Raw genomic sequence first — 20,350 nt, forward strand, 5'->3', positions numbered from 1 at the left:
TGCAGTTGAAAATATTAAAACAACTGGAAGAACTAAAATCAGAATGTAAAATAAAAACATTTTTAAATAAAAATATGTCAAGTTACAATGGTTAAAAATACCATTATTGAATTCATGTAGTTCAGCAGCACTAACATTACCAGCTCACCTTAAAGATTAACAATCACCTTAAAGATTGGTTTTTGTCTCGATACCTTGATGATAAATCATCACAGCTGCTACTAAAGATGTAAATATGGATATAAGCTTAAGAAAATGTGCAACATCTCTATAATACTCAACTCAGCTACTTTGCATTTTAACAATAAATGATCCGGGAACAGGAATATTTGAGTTGCCTGGCCCTTAGTAACTCTAAATCTAATTTCTAGGTATAAAGTTTTGTGTAACAGTGGTTAAGAAATATTATTAAAAGCCATACAGTTTTGCCAATTTCATTTTTCTTCGCCAATCTTCCTAAATGAGTGCAACTCCACAGAATTTAATGAGATGATACACACGTTCTAGTCTACATTGTCCAATACAGGCGCCACTAGAGCCATGTGGCCACTGACTAGTTGAAATGTGGCTAGTGCAAACGAGGAACTGAAATTTAAATTGTATTTTGTTTAATCTAACTTCAAATAGACAACTATAACTAGAGGCTACCATGCTGGCCAACACAGCTCTACACAGTAATTTAAAGGGGTATTGCCATCTTTTATATCCTATAGGGCTCAGCACGGTCTTTCTTTTATTTGCAGTCATGTGAGCACCTATCTGTACAACTAGATATGGGCCTCTGACAAACAGGGACATGGTCACATGGATATGTCACATCCATATCCATATCCAATGGAGACTCTGGACTTATTCTAAGGTTAAACATACAGACTGCTCTCTGCTTTGTTTTTCATGGTATATCACATCTTCACTTGCATGCTATCTGCTATATCCCTTTTTCATAGTTCCATGGGTTATTTTACTTCTATACTCCTATCTTTTGATTCTTTACAATTATATTAATATTTCCCACATTGTGAATGCTGCAGGTTTTCATTTTGGTTTTTTTTTGTAAGAAATCTTCAGTAATTTTCCATTTATTCCTTTAGATATTTCATAATCTACATCCATAATTTAATGTCATGGTTTAGCATGAAACCTTCATGAATTTCCTCACATATTTCTGAACCAAAACCACACAATATAAAATAAATTTACGTATACATATTCCAAAAGGTATAGATTTCTTATATCCTCAGCATTTACTTCTATATGATGCAAATCTCAGTTGGAACTTCATTTAAAATTCTTTAGTACTGTTGTACAGTTGCTATTATTTTTGTTACTGCTATTAAAGAATTTGGTTCACTCTACGGGCACATGGGTGTCTCAGCTGGCTAAGTGTCCAACTTTGGTTCAGGTCATGATCTTGCAGTTCGTGAGTTTGAGCCCTGCATCGGGCTCTGGGTTGACAGCTCAGAACCTGGAACCTCTTTTCCTCTCTCTCTCTGCCCCTCCCTACTCTCATGCTCTGTCTCTCTCTCTCTCAAAAAATAAATAAACATTAAAAAAAAAAACTTGGTTCACTTTAACTATAGATTCATAAACAGTTTGATCTGCTTTATTCTCCAAATCTTGAAAATAATCAAATAATTACAATTATAACTATATACATCCTGATAAAGATGAATCCTTCATACAACTTAACTTTTCCTCATTTGCTCTCTATTCTAGAGTTTATATTCTCCATCCTCCCATTGCTTACTGGGAAACCCTGCTAGAAGGTGAAACATGGAGACAGAGGGATGAAGACAGTCTAGAGCCAGGGTAATTTGGTAGATAATAGTCAACACTCTATAAAAATGTGGATCAATTTTTCCTTTCCAATGTAGGGAGAGGGGGAGAAATCTATCTTCTTGTGGCCAGTTCTGGTGCTTATACATCTCGAGCGGTCTCCGCATCTCTAACCTGGGCGACTGTAGGTGGTCAGGTTGCTGTCACTGTTACCATTGGCTGCAGTGCAGCACGTGATGGCGCAGTCATTGTGACTGTTGCCAGTATTAGGCCATGTGTCGGCCAGCCATGGCTGTGTGGCAGGTTCACCGATGTTCAGAAGTCCTGGCCTGAAGAAAGAATATATACGTATATAAGCACATGTTTTACAAAAAGCAAATACAATTTCCTATTCAAATTTCCAACAAATTCTCCATCTCATTATTCTCACAAATAACTCAGTCAACTAGGCTGAATGATATTATTATTCCTTCTATTTTACAGACAAGATTAACTATAATGTGGTGCAATGTCCTGGGGTGTCCCTCCGTTGAGGTGGCCGTAACTTAGTAAACTGGCACAGTTTTGTTTCAGACTGAAAATACTGTGCCATTTGCAATGCTCTACTTTAGTCATAGTGACTAGAAATCAAACACAGAAGCTAAAACTACAGATACATATATTTTTTAGTGTTTTAGTCACTTAAAGAATATCATAGTTGAGACAGTTTGCATTTCTTCATTTTTTCTGACTCATTAAAAAATCATGATTCTTCCTACGACTTCATCGAAAAATGGAACAAGCTCCTTTACTCAGACAATGGATCCTTCACAGTAAGCACATTTGCACAATTTTCTTCAAAACTGTGTCTCAGAAACAGTGAGTTGGAGGCTCTGTGACATTTTGCAGAGAACCTCATCAATGTTTCAGTGCAGAGTTCTGTACGCTTGTCAAGACTTTTGGATGGTGACAATGTAAAACACCATAAATTCCTACATAAACAAAGGAAAGCCACTGATTAAATCTGGTAAGACGAAAAATGTCCACTAGAAGCAATATTAGTGTTCATGTCTTTTTTGGCACAACAGATGTTAATGCTCTTTCACTGTGCATTGGGAAGACCAAGCACATCAATGGTTATTAAGGGGAGCTCTGAACCTCTAGCACCAGAGATGCAGACTAGAGTTGAAGAATAGCATTCTGGGAGCACTTGGGTGGCTCAGTTGGTTAAACATTCCACCTCGCCTCAGATCGTGATCTCAGGGTTCATGAGTTTGAGCCCCACATTGGTCTTTCTGCTGTCAGTGCTCACGTCAGATTTTCTGTCCCCCTCTCTCTCTGCCTTCCTCCCACCTCAAAATTAATAAACTTATAAAATAAATAAACTTAAAAAAAACATCAGGCATTCCTCATGTCCTTTTCCGACACTGAGTCTGATTGATAGTTCAGCAAAAGAGGTGATGGTGCACGGAGTGGCGTCAGATCCACAATAAACAGACTAGTTGCTGCAGATATTGTCTTCATGTTCTTCTTTTCTTTATTAAAGTGACACCACCATGCTTCTCATTTACCTGTGAAGCAAGAACCCAACACTTCACCCTCCATGGTTCCATGACACACAGGAACTGAGGACACTTATGACGCACGTGATGGTTATTTGAAGAATAATTTACTCCAAATGAAGAACGTGGATTTATCATTTATATCTCTGTATGCACATGCATATGTACATACGAGTATATGTATCTGTCATAAAAATGAATATTTACTTTTTGCTTACAATGAGGGACACCTTGTTCTGAGTTCTTCACACATATCAATGCATTTAATTCTTAGAACTACATAGTAGTTACTACTATTATCCAGTTTTTACAGATGAGGAAAGTCCCCAGGCAGAGGTTAAGGAACTTGTGTGTGGCTTTGGGATTGAGTGGCTGGCAGGGCTGGGACTCAAACCCAAGTACTCTGGCTCTAGAATCCACACTCAAATCCCAGTTGCTATAAACACACATACAGGGGTGTGTCAAAATTTTCCAAAGTCCTTAAACATTCCTATAAAACATGGAGTGGGGGAAATGTCTGTAGTCTTGACATTCAAAATAACGCTGTCAAAACAGGGCAAACTTACTAGTAACGTTGTCGATAAAAACATACTTTGAAGAACAATTTTGCTGAGCTGTGGAAACTGAAAACATTGAAATGCAAGCTGTATCACAGATATCTGGAGCCTTTGAAATAGTTGTGGGGTACAGAATTTCTGCATCTAGTCATCTTTAGCGTTCCTTATTTTATTTTCTCTTGAATTTAAACCAAGTGTGTTATCACTACTGAAGTTTTTACAAATAAATTTCCATATTTGACACTGTAGAGATATTATGGGTCTAGAGTAGGGGTCAAGTGGAAAATTTTCAGCTGACTTACATGTTTCAAAAGGAGTAGACAATGTTTTATGATTTCCTCAGAAAAGTACTTTAAAGTGAATGTTTTGATATCATCATAAGCTGAAAGAACTTTCCATATGTATGGGTGACTTCCAATAGGAAATAAGATTAACAATTCACATCCTGGCTTTGGTTTAGACTTGTATTTAGAATACTAATTATTTGTGGAAGAAGGTGAAGCATAGATTATTGACCCATAATGAATCTTGAAACGCCATGTGTATATGTCAGAAGGGTCTGCGAAAGTCAAAGTCATATGCCGCTACTATGGTAAGGGTGTCAGTATCTTTTTAAACTACCAATCTCAGAGGCCATTTTTCTGCATTTAAGATGATCCAGTATATATGAGGCAGATTTAGCTGTCCAACAATAAGAAATTCAGCAGAAGTGAAGCTCAGTGCTGGTTACAGTAATTAGTATGTGTCTAAAACATATATTTTTACCTTATAATATTAGATGTTGTATTTTCATACTAATAATCTGAGTTTTGTTTATTTCTTCCTTGTCTTTTAAAAGGCAATATTATCAGGGAAGGGAAGACAGTAGGTCTCATAAAACCCAATCTTCTCTTCCAGTTTATATTAAGGGGATGAATTTGTGTCACAAAGGAAAAGAAGACAATTCATTTGAATAATTATGTAGCAATAGCTTTCACTTCCTCTGACCCTCTTACTCCAGATACCCAATCACTTCATTTCAACAAAGCAAAACACAACAACCTATTTGAAATCCTAATTCACAAAATAAGATACTAGAGGTTCCCAGGGCTGGAGAAAATGGCAAGGAGGCCTCGCAGTACGGACTGTCTATGGACTGTCTCCTCTTTCCTTTATGAGTCTGCTTCTGAAGCCCTGGAAGGAGTAAGGGAGAGATTGAAGAGTGGCCAGTATTTTAGAGAGAAGCAAGGCCCGAACTCTGTTTCTTTGCCACCTCCCACTGCAAGGAAATGGTTTCTTGGCATTCTCTACCTGTTTGGCCTGAGTTTCTTACTTGTTTCTTCAGGATTTCTCGGCTGTTCCCAGGTTGATGCTGTGGTTGGGATTTTAAGTAGGGTTTTTGGAAGAGGTGACTGGAATTTTTGAGGGAAGGAAAACAAATGAACAAGAACAGCTACTTAATAGTTCTCTGATCCTCCCCTGGATCAAAGAACGAGCCGCTGGCCCTTTTTAAGTTGGGAAGTGGGGAAGTGGTCTCTTTGCTTACCACAATCCTTATTTTCCCTTTTCTGGGAATAGCTAAATTCACAATTTTATGAACTAGGAAAGATTTTTGGGGTCACCTTCTCCTTTATTATAATTTCTGCTGCAATGACTCAGCCCTGCCGTCGTGGTAGGAAAGCACTCATGGACAATACATTAACAGATAAGTCTGGCCATATTCCTATAGAACTTTGTTTACAAAACAGGTGGCCGCCTGGACTTGGCCCAGGAGCCCTAATCTGCGGAATCCCCGATAGAAACAAAAGATAAGTGCGTTACCTTATGTTAGGTGCTTAACTGCGGTATTTGCACAGCACAAAAGTTCATGGAGGAGACAAGGGAAGCTCAGGAAACAGATGGGGGAGGGGAGCACATTCCAGGATGATTAAATGAAGATATATGAGGATCTAATGGGCAGGTGGGCTGACATTGGGTTGTAGGGTGTGGCACTTAGACCTGGGAAACAGACCTGCGAAACCCTAGAGGTTGCTGGCTTCACGAGCTATGCTGAATTTGGACTTGGTATTTTAAACATGGTGGGTTCTATTAAAAACAGGATCTAGAACAACTTAGGGACATGATCAATATGTATTTCAAAATATCATTTTGGCTCCAATGGGCAAAGGGAATAAACACGAAGTAGTGCTGATAAATATCAATGTAAGTAGGGCTGCTGGGAGCTTTTGAAATAGATCAGGCAGGGAAGAACAAGTGTCTGATGCGTAACAGTATTGTGGTGGTGAAAGGGATAAAAAGCAGGATCAACAAAGGCAATGATGGATGTAGTAGAAAGGAAGACTTGACATTTGACCGAGGTGGGGCATCTGGGTGGCTCAGTTGGTTAAGCATTGGATTCTTAATTTTGGCTCAGGTCATGATATCACAATTTGTGAGTTCCAGTCTCACAGAGGGCTCTGAGGTGACAATGTGGAGCCTGCTTGGATTCTCTCTCTCTTTGACTCTCTGCCCCTCCCCTTCTCCGGCCCTCTTTCTCAAAAATACATAAACATTAAATAAATTTTAACTTAGGTATCAGGAACCAAATGAGGTAGGAGGGCCAGAGCAGGGTCACAGAGTCTGAGATGCCTGAGGGAAACCAGTGTTTAAGGTATGGACAGGAGAGGAGACAGTGTGGGAGATTGGGTCACTATCCTTTCTCTTACCTCCTGGAATCACAGAACACAGGTACACATGCACACCCACCCTGACTCCCCTCCCCCGCCACACACACACACACACACACACACACACACACACACATACTCTCGCTAGGAAATGAGACTTCTTCCTAATGTACTCCCTGTTCCTCTTCTGCTCTATTGGTTCCAAAGCACTTATCAACTGCTGATACTAGAGCTGACTTTTTTAATGCTTATTATTTATCTTCTCTCTCCCATACTTAATGTAAGGTTCATCAGAACAGGAATTTTTATTGACTTGCTCACTGATGCATCTCAAGCAACTAGAACGGTGCCTGTCACCTGGTAGACATTCAATAGACACGTTCGATGAATAAATACATTAAAATGGTGTCTATAGCTGTCATTTTGAGCATGGATTCTAAGAGCTTTATTTAACTGTTACTTCTGTAATATCCCAGCCTCTTCTGACATTTCATTTGGTATTTTATTTTTAAAATATTTGGTATTTGAAATACATAAGTTTCACTGTTTTCCTATTTTTAAATTTAAAAGGCTACACAGCAAGTTTTCCAAACAACAAGCTTTCAGTTTGTTATTTTCAGTTTATTGCTTGTAAATTTTCCAGCCTGCCATAGAAACTTGCATTTTGTACCTATGAATTCCTTCCATTAGTTCCTATTTGATACCTTGTTCTATCTAAGTTGTAAATCCATGTAGACCAAGAACCAGCAATATTTTATGTGTGGGCACGTGTGTGTGTGTGTGTGTGTGTGAGAGAGAGAGAGAGAGAGAGAGAGAGAGAGAGAGAGAGAGCCAATACGTGTGCCCATGCACAGAGGCTAGTGCAGCACACTTTGTGTGCTTTAATTAAGGGAAAAGCTGAAGTCTATAGTCATGAACATATATATGCAGAGAGGTGGTTATATAATCAGGCCTTCCAGACTTATCCACAAGAGAATGTTGTTATGCCAAACGCTGTTTCATGAATATCTGGGCTATAATTTAGATGGAATTCCCCTGGATGTAAAAACATGCTCTGCTTTAATTCCTGAATCAAGTGAATTTATTCCTTATTAGGACCTCCTAGCTTTTGGGTCTTTTTAGTGGCTGGCTTTGTTTCACAGGTATGAAAACAGCAAGCTAGCACCGGGTACCTGGGAAGAAAAGGTTAGCACTTGATGCCCAAATTTGTACAGCATCGGTTAAAGGTGATCAATATATTCTAAAAATCATTCTTTGTCATACACTGAATTCAGTAATTTTGTCATCAGATGGTATGCTCCTAGGATTCAGAAATAATATTTTACTCATTTTTATCTTTTTCCACTTGCATCCACGATATCCGACTGTGCAAAGCAGAGCACCCAGTAAGTTCATTCAATTTGAATTATAAAATGGTTTTGGTTGGAAGATTTTTGTTCTTACACCTTATGCTAGATGTTGCTGGTTTGGGGAAAAAAATCATCTTATTATAGAAAACCCAGAAGCTTGGTTCATGTAACATAGACCTTTTTTTTCCCCACTCTTTGAAGCTGCCTGTCACATCAATTTGTGATTTCTCTGTGAATATATTAAGGTTCACCGAATAATAATTACAAAAAAATCATAAATATAGGATTGAGGTTCATTTTAATTAGAGGGAGAAAAAGCTCTGTATTAACAAACTACCCAGATTTCTTCTTTTATTTCAACATATTTTCCTGCAAATGGAGAGCTGAACTATGTTGAATTCGCAACAAGAACAAACAAACCTAACCTACAACAATTTATGAGCAAATGCTGTGTTCAGCAGGTTTTCAAATGAACACTTTTTCTTTGATAGTATCTGTTAACTAGCTATATTTCTTAATCTTCATAAATGCCATTGCTTAATTACTTTAACTCCTTTTAATCATCTGCTAAATCAGCAAGTCTGTCTTTCTCGGTTAAAGTGCGCCCTCTGGTGTATACTGACTAAGATGCAACAGCTCCAATCAACTGCTTTTGTACACAAACGAACTTGGTTCCACAGCAGAGTGGAATGGCGTATTTCTAACAGATCTGAACAAATTTCATCCTCAACTTCAACCTTTTATGCAAAGAAAGTGACGTCATTGAGGAAAACAAGATGAGATACCTGGAATTCCCCTTAAGGTCTACAAACATGCAGGATAGTTACCTCCCTCCACTGCTCACAGCTTCACCTCCTCTCTGATAATTTTCTAGAATGTTACCAAAAAAAAAAAAAAAAAAAAAGAAAGAAACAATTAATAGACATGCTTATGTTTCTATATCAAAAGCTATCATATCCACAAGCATCTTTCCTAAAATGGAATATTTTCTCCCTTTCTACTTAGAAGCATTACAGAACCATCACAGGAAGTAGCAGATTTCTGATTCAACTAGTATTTTTTAAGACTGTATACAATCAAATATGGTACTCTTAGTTTCTTAATGTGCCAATAAAGTTAAGAACTAAGTAAAAACAAACTTCAGTACACTCTTATAAATATAACTATTACACATTGCTACATTCACATTCCCATAGTTTTCTATTTTAAATTATTAGATAATATGATTTCATGATTTTATACATATTAATATGTAAATGTATATAAACATATTTATAAATATGTATAGAAATACATATATAACTATATATAGAAACACATAAATACACATTTGGAATCTTAAATTTGTAAAAAAAAAAAAAAAAATGACTAGGCTATTTTCCCAGAAGTAGAAGTACCAGAAAGACAAAAATAAATGTTCAAATAAACCTTCTCTCTCTCCACACACAAAGATGTATGTCAATACAGATGTATGTCAGAAAGATTGTGGCTATTAATTAATATGACCTATTTTTTCCTTGTGGCTGATAGAACCCATTATATTTTCATCAGACATGTGTATGTACAGCAAAGGTATATTTTAATGCTCTTGGAAGCATTCTCAGCCTAATGAATCATGGGCATAAAAATTTAGCAGTAACAAAGATTTGGACACAGTTAGGCAAGGGGTTAAGAAGATTAGCTTTTCTGTAAATACAGACACATTTTCTAGGAAGAAACATGTTCCTAAAAGCTGCCAAATTCTGCTACTTAGAAGAACTCCAAACGGGGAGTGTGTTAAGGAGAGATAACTGCTTCCAGTGATTATAATAACTGGATTAAAACCGAGGAGGCGAGACTACAGGTACATCTTTTACTAAAGGTGATGTGAAAGAAGAGGACCCACTCTGAAAGAAATTGAATAGAACAAAATATTAGGATTCTGACTTTAGGATAATAAAAAGTTTTATCTTTCACATGTGCTGGGTATTTTGGCTACCTTAAAAAATGTTGATTCTGTGGACAGAGAATTGCAAGGGAGAGAAATTTTTGAGGGAAAACATGAAGGCTTAAGTTAAGGGTAAAAAATGCACTGCCAAGTATGAAATAATCAATACGATCATTAGCATGTTAAATCATGCTGAGGGTAGAAACAGAGTCTATCTAATGAAACACGTGCAAACAAGGCCAGGATGCGGTGTGGAGTCATGAATAAATAACTGTATTAAATAGATGAAAAGCAACACCAATCATTTCTAGTTGAAATGCATGCCCGACATGAGTAAATGAAGGATTGTATTCCACATTAAGTCCTTTCCCCCAACTAACTGCAGAAAATGAAATAAAAACAGAAACACAATAGTACAACACATGCCAAACTAACAAAGGAGAGGAGGAGGCTAAGTGCAAATATGTACCTGTTGGTGTGAAGGTAAAAGACGGGACTGAAAAATCAAAACAAAATATAAACCAGTTATTAAGCTGAAGAGAGAAAGGGAACACATCACATTAGTATAAATCAAGCAGACAGCTGAACATAAAACAAATGTAAATAACTAAGCCAGTAGTTCTGACACTCTGATAGATGAATAAAAACCAAATCTGAGGTTAAAAGAAGAGGCTTGTCTCTACAGGTACCATTTTGAAGTGTCTGGCATTCTAGAACAGAGGGGAGTCGTGCTGGGTTAGCCTGTGAATGACCCTGCATTTAGTGACATGGATTTAGCTCCCGGCTTTAGTACAAACAGGAATCCTCTACTATTAATCATTTCTAAACATTGGTTGATGGATTCTCAAACAAGTATTATCAGGGTCTTGACTGAACCTTATCTAGAAATCTGAAAGTAAATGCTTATTAAGGTGAACTAATAGGTGCACTTAAGTATTCATTATTAAGAAGAGAGAGGCAGAGGGAGGGAGGAAGGAGGGAAGGAGGGAAGTAGGGAGGGAGGGAGGCAGGAGGGAGGGACAAAGAGAAAGAAATGAGGAAGGGAGGGAAGAAAGAAGGAAATAACTGAAACAAAGAGAACCATGAAACTGAACTGTTTCACTGCTGAGAATACCAGACACCTTCGCAGGCCAACAGTGTAATACTATGTTTTCATCGTTGTGGAAATGTGTGAAAGGGAAAAAATGGGGGAGTTTTAAACTTTAATTTCTCAATTCTAGTTTAACGTGTAGAAGCTCTCTCCGAGTAGGCTGAGCATATTTTAAATGTCACACCAGAAGCTAAACAATAGAACAATAACGCCCCACTGAAAACCTTCACTCTCTCTGCAGTTATAAATCTTCATCTAATCAATACTGCCTGAAATTGAACTGCAGACCTCAAAAGTGGCAGCCCTGCCTCTCCGACTTTTCCTACCTCCTCCCAAATGCTGGGTGTTGGATAATACCACAACGGTTTCCGTGTCATTTCATGGAGGGAGGGGGCTGACTCATTTTCCAAGCTCTTTCCGTTAATCGAAAGTAACCAGGTCTGGCCAGGTAAAGACAGCAAAGGAATCTACGCTGCTGTCTTGAAGACTCAAGTTTGTGTTTGAGAAATCGTTAAGTCACACAAACTAGAGTATCGATTAATTACGGTGCCCCAAAAATGTATCCTCCACTTCCCATGTGAATGTCTCCCAGAAATTTACTTGAGGATTAGAGCCTTTGGGGCTGCCTTAAGTTAACGCTGGAGCGTGCCGCACAATTGTCACTTCTACCAAACCGTGTTATCTCTGAGCACGCCAGAAGGAAGAAAAACAAAACCCTCAGGGCCGTGTGCCCAATTTACACACTGGCCTTCGTGTGCCAATTTACACACTGGCCTTCGTTTGGGGCTCAGCCGCGCTCTCCCCGGCTGTTTTCTTTCAGTTAGGTCTTTTCAGAGAGTCCATGGAATTTAGCTACAATGAAAAATTCAGAGTCCTAGTAACAAGCCTTCATAAATAATAATAATAATAAAAAGGTACATTGGAAAGTGAGGCTATTCAAGCAAGAATGGAGTGCCTGAACATTAATTCGCAGTCACAAGGACATAGGGAAAATATGAAAGGTCCTTGTCTATACTCTTAGCTAACTGCTAACCCAGTTAAAGGAATGGAGGAAGAGATGAAAAGAAGTCCATCTAAGTGAAATCTTCACAGCTTGTACACCAAAGAACAACTTAATTTTCAAAGACTCTGATAATATAATAATCGCTTTTTTACCCAGTGATGCTAGTGCACCGTGTGGATGTGTGTGGAAAAGGGACAGGGAATGTTCCAGCATAGGGTTTATCTGCACATAAATGTGGGGGGAGGTTAAAAACGCTCACTGTGACCCAAAGTCACACTCTGGCTTGGTGCTTTATAGGGCAATAGGCTCTTTCACACCTGTTTCTTTAAAATGCTTCACCTCGTTTTTTTCTCATGATTTTACCGGCATTGCTTGGGGCATAGACAATTTAAGGTTTCAATGCACTTTTTTTTTTTTAATTGCATGGAAACAGAATTATGAAAAATGCCAACAGGGCAAAGTGGGAAAGCAGAATCCAATGCTCACCAATTACATTTGTAATTATGTTCTGTGATTTCTGCTTAAACACAAGCTAGTTAAAAGGACAATGATATTAGTTTAATAGGTTTTGCACAAAGAGCACATAGGCACTTGCCAGCATGCTTAAAGTACATTAGTGAAAGAAGAGAAATTTCAGAGAGGAAGTGGGTTTCATGTCACATATTTAGATTTCAAGACAATGCAGAGCATTAAACTGTTCTAACTACAGCTACAGCAGCTCATGGCACTAAGAAACACAAGATTCCTGGAGAATTCAAGAGACTCCGCATCTATATGTTAATGAGTCACTTTTCCTCTTCAAATTGGATTTCAAATCTCAGCTCCCAACACCCTGCCCCTTCCCCGCTCCACAACACAGGGACCCCCGCCAGCCCCCTCTCGGCACTGTCGTTTAGTCAAAGGTTTTAGATGGTCCCACATGTGAGGGACCCTGTCCTGCTTTGTATACATAACGAGCACCAGCCCCCTTTGCAGTAACCTCCGAGCCCTCATTTTCCATTTCACAGGCAGGGACACTGACATTTTGCTTCATCTCTAGACAGAACACATATCTGAAAAAAAAACATTTTTAAGGACGATAAAGCTGCGGCAAGTGTAACCACGTGAAGAGACCACCACACATCGCAGGCAGGAAGCACCAGAATTTATTTTTGCAGCATGGTGACAAAGTTGTGTGCATTGTTTCTTGCCAAGACCCCTTGTGACTGAGAGCACTAATATTTTGGACTGTTCTCCCAGGCCGTTTTATCCATGGATGGGGACAGTCAAGAGAACTTCTCACTGAGAAAAGTTCTAGCTAGCACTACAAATTCAGACTTCGCCATATAAGTGATTAGAGAAAGGGCTTGGCCAAGACACATAGGAAATGTTCCCTTGGAAAATTGTGTAGGCTTTTTTTTTTTTTTAAAGGATTGTGATGGAGAGGGGAGGCGATTTGTTTATTGGTAATTCTCTTTAAATCTACTTCGAAGCAAAGCAAACGTGTTGTCTTAGATTTGCGTATAGGCACAATGACTGGGGTGAATGCATAATTTGTCATCTAAAGCAGGGCAATTTTGAGAGCAAAAAGGAGCATTATAAATAATTTAGTTGGACTAGAAATATAAATTGGGGCTCTCCTCAAATAACCAGAACTTTCACTCGCCTTACCTATATCCCATATTAGAGGCCTGGAATTGATTAATATTTTTGTTGGAAAGGTGGGGGCAGGGAGGATTATCTGCCTGAGAATGTTCACAAGACTCATCAAAGAATAAAAAATACAAATCACCAATCTACAGACTTCAAAGGTATGTGTGGCGAGGGGTCTTTGAAAAACCTTGGCATACTTGGTTCATTCATACAATCGTACCTAACAGCAGCCAAGTAAACTTTCTCTTCTGAAACTATAAACACATTTGTAAGGAAATCCCCGTCACTAATTCACGGCATATAAATATTCAACTCTGCAACTTTAAACACAGCAATAAAAAAAAGTAGTAAACCTCCTCTCTCTGCAAATGGAGGCACATCATTCCACGTTCAGTAAGAAATAACTACTTGATAGATCATCAGAAATAACCATAAAATAATTATTTTACAAATAATCTCTTTAGCTTCACAAAAACAACAGCTCTCCCCTTAAAGCTGTGTGAGACAGTGCAGAGCTTGCATTTATAATTACTGAGCCAACAAGGTTAAAACATTTCTTCTAGAATATAAAGCAATGAAGCAGCCCTCCCCCCCCCACTCCTCAAAGCACAGGAGATGGTATAACAAACAAGTATGGACCTACCTTGGGGAAATATATTTGAAAGGAATTGAGCCTGAAATGGATAAGCCCCGTTGGAAGTACTGCTGATCAAGAGGACTCAATGCGTAGAGATGACAATAAAATAAAAGCACTTTCGAAAAAGTTTCCTATATCAAAATAATTTACTACAGGAGATATATAATCCTGAATATTCTGGAGTCACAGATTAAAATCGGGAGTTACACAAACATATTACAGAACAAAAAAGCTAGGAAAGGTAGTACCTTTTCTGATGCCCGCATAAGTACTAGTCAGTCCATTTCTCTTCTTGCGGTGCCGATACAGCCAGATGCTAAACACCATGAGGATGATCCAGCAGGCTGCCCCGATCCCGGCGATGAACGCTGGCTGCTTCACCACATCGGAGATCTGCTGAGCAAGGCTGACCTGGTCTTCAGGTGACACAGGGTTTCCATGAGAATCTGAAACGCCATCCGTGGATTATTGTGGGTTTAAAACTCAATGAAATATGAATGCATCCTTATATAAGATGGCTACCATTATTTTGTTAATTTTTGACCAATAATTTCCATCTTTTACTCTGTGATATCCACCGTTGTTAATTACAATAGTCCGTGAGATTGTCTGCAAAATTATATTTACTAGATTTCAGTGCGAAACACAGGATACGATACTTTTATGGACTATATTTAAATACAAAGACAAGGGCATGCAATTCCCATTTTTTACTCCAGAAAACTCTGCAGCTGATTGCTTAGATTAAGTTTCACAAGTCAGTGCCAACTGAGATAAACACAAAAGTATAAATCTAAAAAATGAAATACATCGACAAGAGTATACAAATAAGGAATAGCAAAAGTTGTATAAAAAAGAGATAAACTGTCTCAGACTTCTATAGAAACCCACAGTTATAGGTTTTAAAATGATAACAATTAAAATGTCATTTCCTCTATTTAAGGTCAATATTGAAAAAAAAAGAATATTTTCCTTGTCACAATACCCTAATTATATGGCTATCATTTTAAGACTCTAAAATATCTTATAAACACATTATTTGGGCCTATAGTTCCAAGGATCTATAAAATTTAGTTTAATATAAAACCAAAAAAATTAAGATAATCTTACCACTGAAATAACTATGAATAATCTTCCTTAAAAAAAAAAAAAAATCTCTACACCCAACATGGGTCTTGAACTTACAACCCTGAGATCAAGAGTTGGTACTCTACCGATTGAACCAGCCAGGTGTCCCAAAGTTTTTCTTTTCTTTTTTTAAGTCATCTCTTTCTTTTTCAAATAATAGCCATGACCAACAGCAGATAAAAGAACATTAAATATGGACAAGAACTATCAAGTGTTATGAAAAGTCAAAAAGGTGTATGTTTTGTTATTTTAACTCTGGAATTTAAAAATGATGGAATTTATAACTGTTAAAATGTACTTATTTTGCATTTATGTTTACACCCACTAAGATTCGTTGTGCAAGCCCGCCCTTCCATTGAATCACACAGAGCAGTCAGCAGAGTGTGTAGAAAACTAGAAATGCTGAGTCACATGAAAGCCATATTCTACTTTGTGGGCACTGACTGATGCCAACAGCAAGGTTGCCCAGTGGGTGGAATTCCCATCAGTGTCCATGGTTTTAATGCTCCTCCCCCACAACATCTGGTGAAACAAGGGTCCATTTCATTAGGGCTGGTGCTTTCTTACACTCGTCAAATTTCATTTGACTCCAAAAATGTTCTGCTAATCCACCTGCTTTAAAGTAGAAACATTTGTTCTAGCCCCAAATCCCCTTTTTTATCAGAAAAATAACTAGTAGAGCTTATTATATAGGAATAACATTCCCCCCCCAAAAAAATCTACAGATTATTTTTTCTTATCAAATGATATTATGTCCCAATAAGACATTGGTTTGACGAATAAGCAGCATTTAGTGGCTAAGGAAACAGTCTTGGGAAAAATGCCACAGCTGTGTGTGTGTGTGTGTGTGTGTGCGCGCGCGTGCGCGCGCACACACACACACGCGAGCACGTGCATGTATGTGGGTGTTATTTTTAATTTTTTTTTTACTTTTTAACTTTTTTTCTTAAACAGAATACCAGATTTTATTCTGTGGAGGGTCAAGCCTGAAAAACCTATTTTTATAAGCTCTCCCAGTTACCTGTCTTCAACAATTTGTTGACTGAAAGTTTTATTTCATGTTCCAGCCTCTTTTATCTACGGTTATTCTAAAAGCACTTCATCCTCTGAGAGTTCACCAAGCGGACCTATTCTTTCTTTTCCTGATACACTCTTTGTATGTACTAAGTTTATAGATTTCATGGCTATCTGTGCAAGGTTAAGTTGGGCAGCTTCAGATTTTATGGCGACAGCTAAGAGAGACTCCATGCAAGCGACCAGATGGGCATCAGAGAATATAGTGTGGTGTGACTAATGAATTAAAATGGCCACTCTGTATCTCAGTCTTTGTCTCCCTGCAGCTGAGGCTATATTAAGATATGGAAAACTGGAACACGTTTATAATTTCAAGAAAACCAATTGGACCCTCAAATCCCTTGATTTAAACCTTAAATAAATAAAATTACACATGGTCCTTTGCCAATTCAGCTTTGAAAACACAGGACTAAAATCAAATGTTACAAAGTATGTAAGTGACATCAACAATGTATACGGTCATCACAGTGCAACTTATAATATCAATTTTAATAATACTGACACCTCATAAAACCAGCAACTGTGTAAAAGGTCTATACTTAGACTGTTTTTCTCTTATCTCACCTAATGTTGTATCAAGTAATTCTCTTAGTTTCCTGTATTGCTTGGAATTTTATAATAAATGATCCTGAAATAAAGCATGAAACTATTGTTGCCTAAAGGTTGTACAGATAATCACTGTTTAAAAAAATAATTCCCAAATCAAATCCTGGTCCATAGTTGTGGCAGATGAAGCAAGCTCTCCTCTGAAGGGTGGAATGTTATTGCAACAGCACAGAGTTTTGGGGAGGTAGCTGCCTCACCAGTGACTTCATTTTGTGGTGTTCCTGTCCATCTATTTGGAATCACATGACTGGAGTTCTGGGCAGGAGGGACATGCACTATTACTAGATCTGCACCATTAAATCCTCCCCTACACTGTGTGTCTTTTCTTTCTTTCTGCTGGCCTTGTGTCAACCTTGGAAGCTCCATGTTAAAAAAGGTTAAGTCGCATCAGCTGGTGACCCTCCATGTGTACACAGAACAGAGTCCTACCCCACAATCACTGCACTTCAGGTGGACTTTAATGTGTTATACCACAGAAGGTCCGCAATTAGATAAGACAGCATTGTTTTAACAGTGGAACAGCAAGAGAAGTTTCCAAACTGAATGTGAAGCGTATACAAAACGTTTATTCAAAGCCAAATGTTTCTAAATTTTGTTTTGAAATAATTTCTTGTATGTCCTCAATTATCATTCAAATGCAAAAATACGATGTACCTATCTGTGAAGTATCAAAATGCATAGATCTGGTCCTTTTCCGTAATTTAGAACTGACATAAAATCTTACGAATGCTTAACTTCTGATCTGAAAGGAATAGATACAATGTTGACTGTGCACTCAGCATCTTTGTAATTTAAATGTAGCTTCTTAATATTGACACTTTTCCCTTTCCATTTATCATTGTATTTGTTGCTCTTTTTGTTGTTATTTGCTTTATGTTTTTCTAGTAACCACTTAATAATTTGTATTTGATATTCATGCCACGCTGTTTACAGTAAAGTGTAGTAACAAGGCTTCTCTGTTAGGATCTTTATTTTTTCCGTCTTTTAATTCATCTAACCACTTTTGAAGCACATATTGTATTTAACTTTCTAAGTAATTAGCACATAACCATATTACAATTCTCTTTGAGACTGGAGATCTGAGATCTATCTTTTTGTCATAAAAAGCAATTACAATTTTAAATAGACACCAAAATAGGGGCACCTGGGTGGCTTGGTTAGTTGAACGTCTGCCTCTTGATCTCCTAGTTCGTGGGATCGAGTCCCTCATCAGGCTTGGCACCGACAGTGTGGAGCCTCATAGGGATTCTCTTTCTGTCTCTCTCCTTCTCTCTGCCCCTTCCCTGCTCTCTCCTTTCTCTCTCTCTCAATATAAATAAAAACTTAAAAAAAAAAAAATAGACACCAAAATGGTAAACATAAGTTGCATACTGCTTACATTTCTAATACCTAGTTTAAGTTTTTCATGGAAGTTTTTTTTAATCCAAATAGCTATAAATTCCATGAACATTCAGACTTTCTTATTCACTGAGGTATCCTTGGTGCTCAATTAACAGTATTTGTTAAATAGACCAAAATAAAGAAAAAAAAGAAAAGGATAGAATTAGGATGACAACGGATGCTGACAGCCTTTGCTTGAAATATAATTTAAAATGTGTGCTTGGCTAAGTTTAAGTTTATTTGTGATATACATTATATATTTACACAATTGTAATATATTGTCTATTACATATTTATATAATTATATACTTGTATATATTTTTCTGTATTTATGTAATACATATATTTTACAAAGCTAACATCATTTTTGTAGCTCTATTTTCAAAGAAAAAAAAAGGCAGGACAATGGATACAGTGAGAGACTCTCAAACCGGATCTGTACTGGCACTCACCTAACTGGATGAACTGTGGCTCACTCTTCACCCCAGCCCCGGCCCCAGTGCTGGCCGCCACCTCTACGCTGTACCTGATCCCAGGCACCAGAGAAGGAATGACCACAGAAAACGTGGAGCCATCTACTGTCTTGTTTATATGATACCGAGTTTCATTGCCCAGACACCAAACCTGTAATAAGAGTACAGAGAATTTTAATCTGGCAAATTATTTAAGTTAATGCAAAGATCAACATAGTAGTTCAGTTTTAGACCTAGACCAAGTTCAGACCTCTCATGAACCTAATACAGGGTGCTGCAAAAGTCATTTTTCCCTATGATCTGGTTCTACGAGGACTCTTCCAGTCAATTCTAGGGTTAGTAGTACCTTCAAAACCTCTCTGAATTTTCTCATATCCTTTGAAAGGATTACAATGGGAAAGTCTACACATTTTTGCTCAAAGACACAGGTTCTTATTATCAGTCCAAATCATTAGAGTTTCATTTTTTTAAAACATCTAGAAATTATTTGCCAAAAACAAACAAACAAAAAAACGCTTTGCAAAAAGCTGTGTATATCCAGATAAAGAACAATAGCTTAATCTAAAGTACCTTCGTATGATTTGGCTATTTAAAACAAAACAGGACAGGGGCACCTGGTTGACTCAATCGGTAGAGCATGTGACTCTTGATCTCTGGGTCCTAAGTTTCAGCTCTGTGTTGGGTATAGAGTTTACTTAAAAGCAAATAAATAAAATTGGATCTAAGGAGAAAGGACCTTCCTAGGAGTCTACTCAGCCTGTGGTATGTGAGTCTTTGATAACATACATGAGATCAGGAAGAATAACAACACATATTTGAAAGAAAAATGTTCATCTAATAAGAAAAATTATTGTATAGCTCATTAACTTTGATAAGGATATTTGTGATGGGAAATTATTTTAAGGAAATTAAGATTTCTGAACTACACTGTAATCCTTAATTTAAATTTCACTAAAGGATTATTTAATCATAGAGTGATCTTCAGCAATGTTCAAGAAGTTGGATATGGTGCATGACAGTATTTGGACTAAGTTACCATAAGAAAATGATCCATGGAGTAGCAAAACACGCTCTATATTCTTTACAATGTCCTCGAGCAAGACGTAGGGTGAGCTTCAAGTGGCCTATTGTCTAAACTCTAATAGGGAATGGGATTTAAAATAAATCTAAGGGTATCAGTGTCCCCTATCACATGGGCAACAACCTTTTATTTTTTCTTTGGAAGTTAAGATTATTTTAATATAGTTTCAATGCACAACACCAACAAATGGTCAGACTCTATACCAGGATCTGACCATTTGTAAATAGAGAGTCCTTTGTGATTCCCATCCCCCCACCCCCAATTACATTACACAGCTGAACCAAAGCCACAAACTGATTTTGTACCAGTCAATCAGGTTCTGAAAGGCATTTTATTATTTTAAATTGACCATGAAGTTAAGTGAAATCCACCCTTTTGCATTTCTTCTGGAGAGAAATGAGCTTTGGCTCTTAGGGGAAAATGCCTACATTACACAATTTTGCTTGTGAGC

At 37.6% G+C, this 20,350-nt stretch overlaps 1 protein-coding gene across 1 annotated transcript in view; it reads right to left on the reverse strand.

The window, feature by feature from the left end:
* The window catches only part of ROBO1 (roundabout guidance receptor 1), a 405,997-nt gene that overhangs the window by 39,433 nt on the left and 346,214 nt on the right, over positions 1-20,350 (reverse strand). Inside the window, exons 17-20 of the mRNA XM_077750042.1 lie at positions 18,798-18,969; positions 14,406-14,603; positions 8,696-8,738; positions 1,951-2,105 (exon numbers count right to left, since the gene is read on the reverse strand). Of these exons, the coding sequence (XP_077606168.1) occupies positions 1,951-2,105; positions 8,696-8,738; positions 14,406-14,603; positions 18,798-18,969 (568 nt within the window). The remainder of the gene's footprint in view (positions 1-1,950; positions 2,106-8,695; positions 8,739-14,405; positions 14,604-18,797; positions 18,970-20,350) is intronic.

Source organism: Crocuta crocuta, unplaced genomic scaffold (genome assembly GCF_008692635.1).
Source record: "Crocuta crocuta isolate KB4526 unplaced genomic scaffold, BGI_CrCroc_1.0 scaffold545, whole genome shotgun sequence".
Classification (NCBI taxonomy): Eukaryota; Metazoa; Chordata; class Mammalia; order Carnivora; family Hyaenidae; genus Crocuta; species Crocuta crocuta.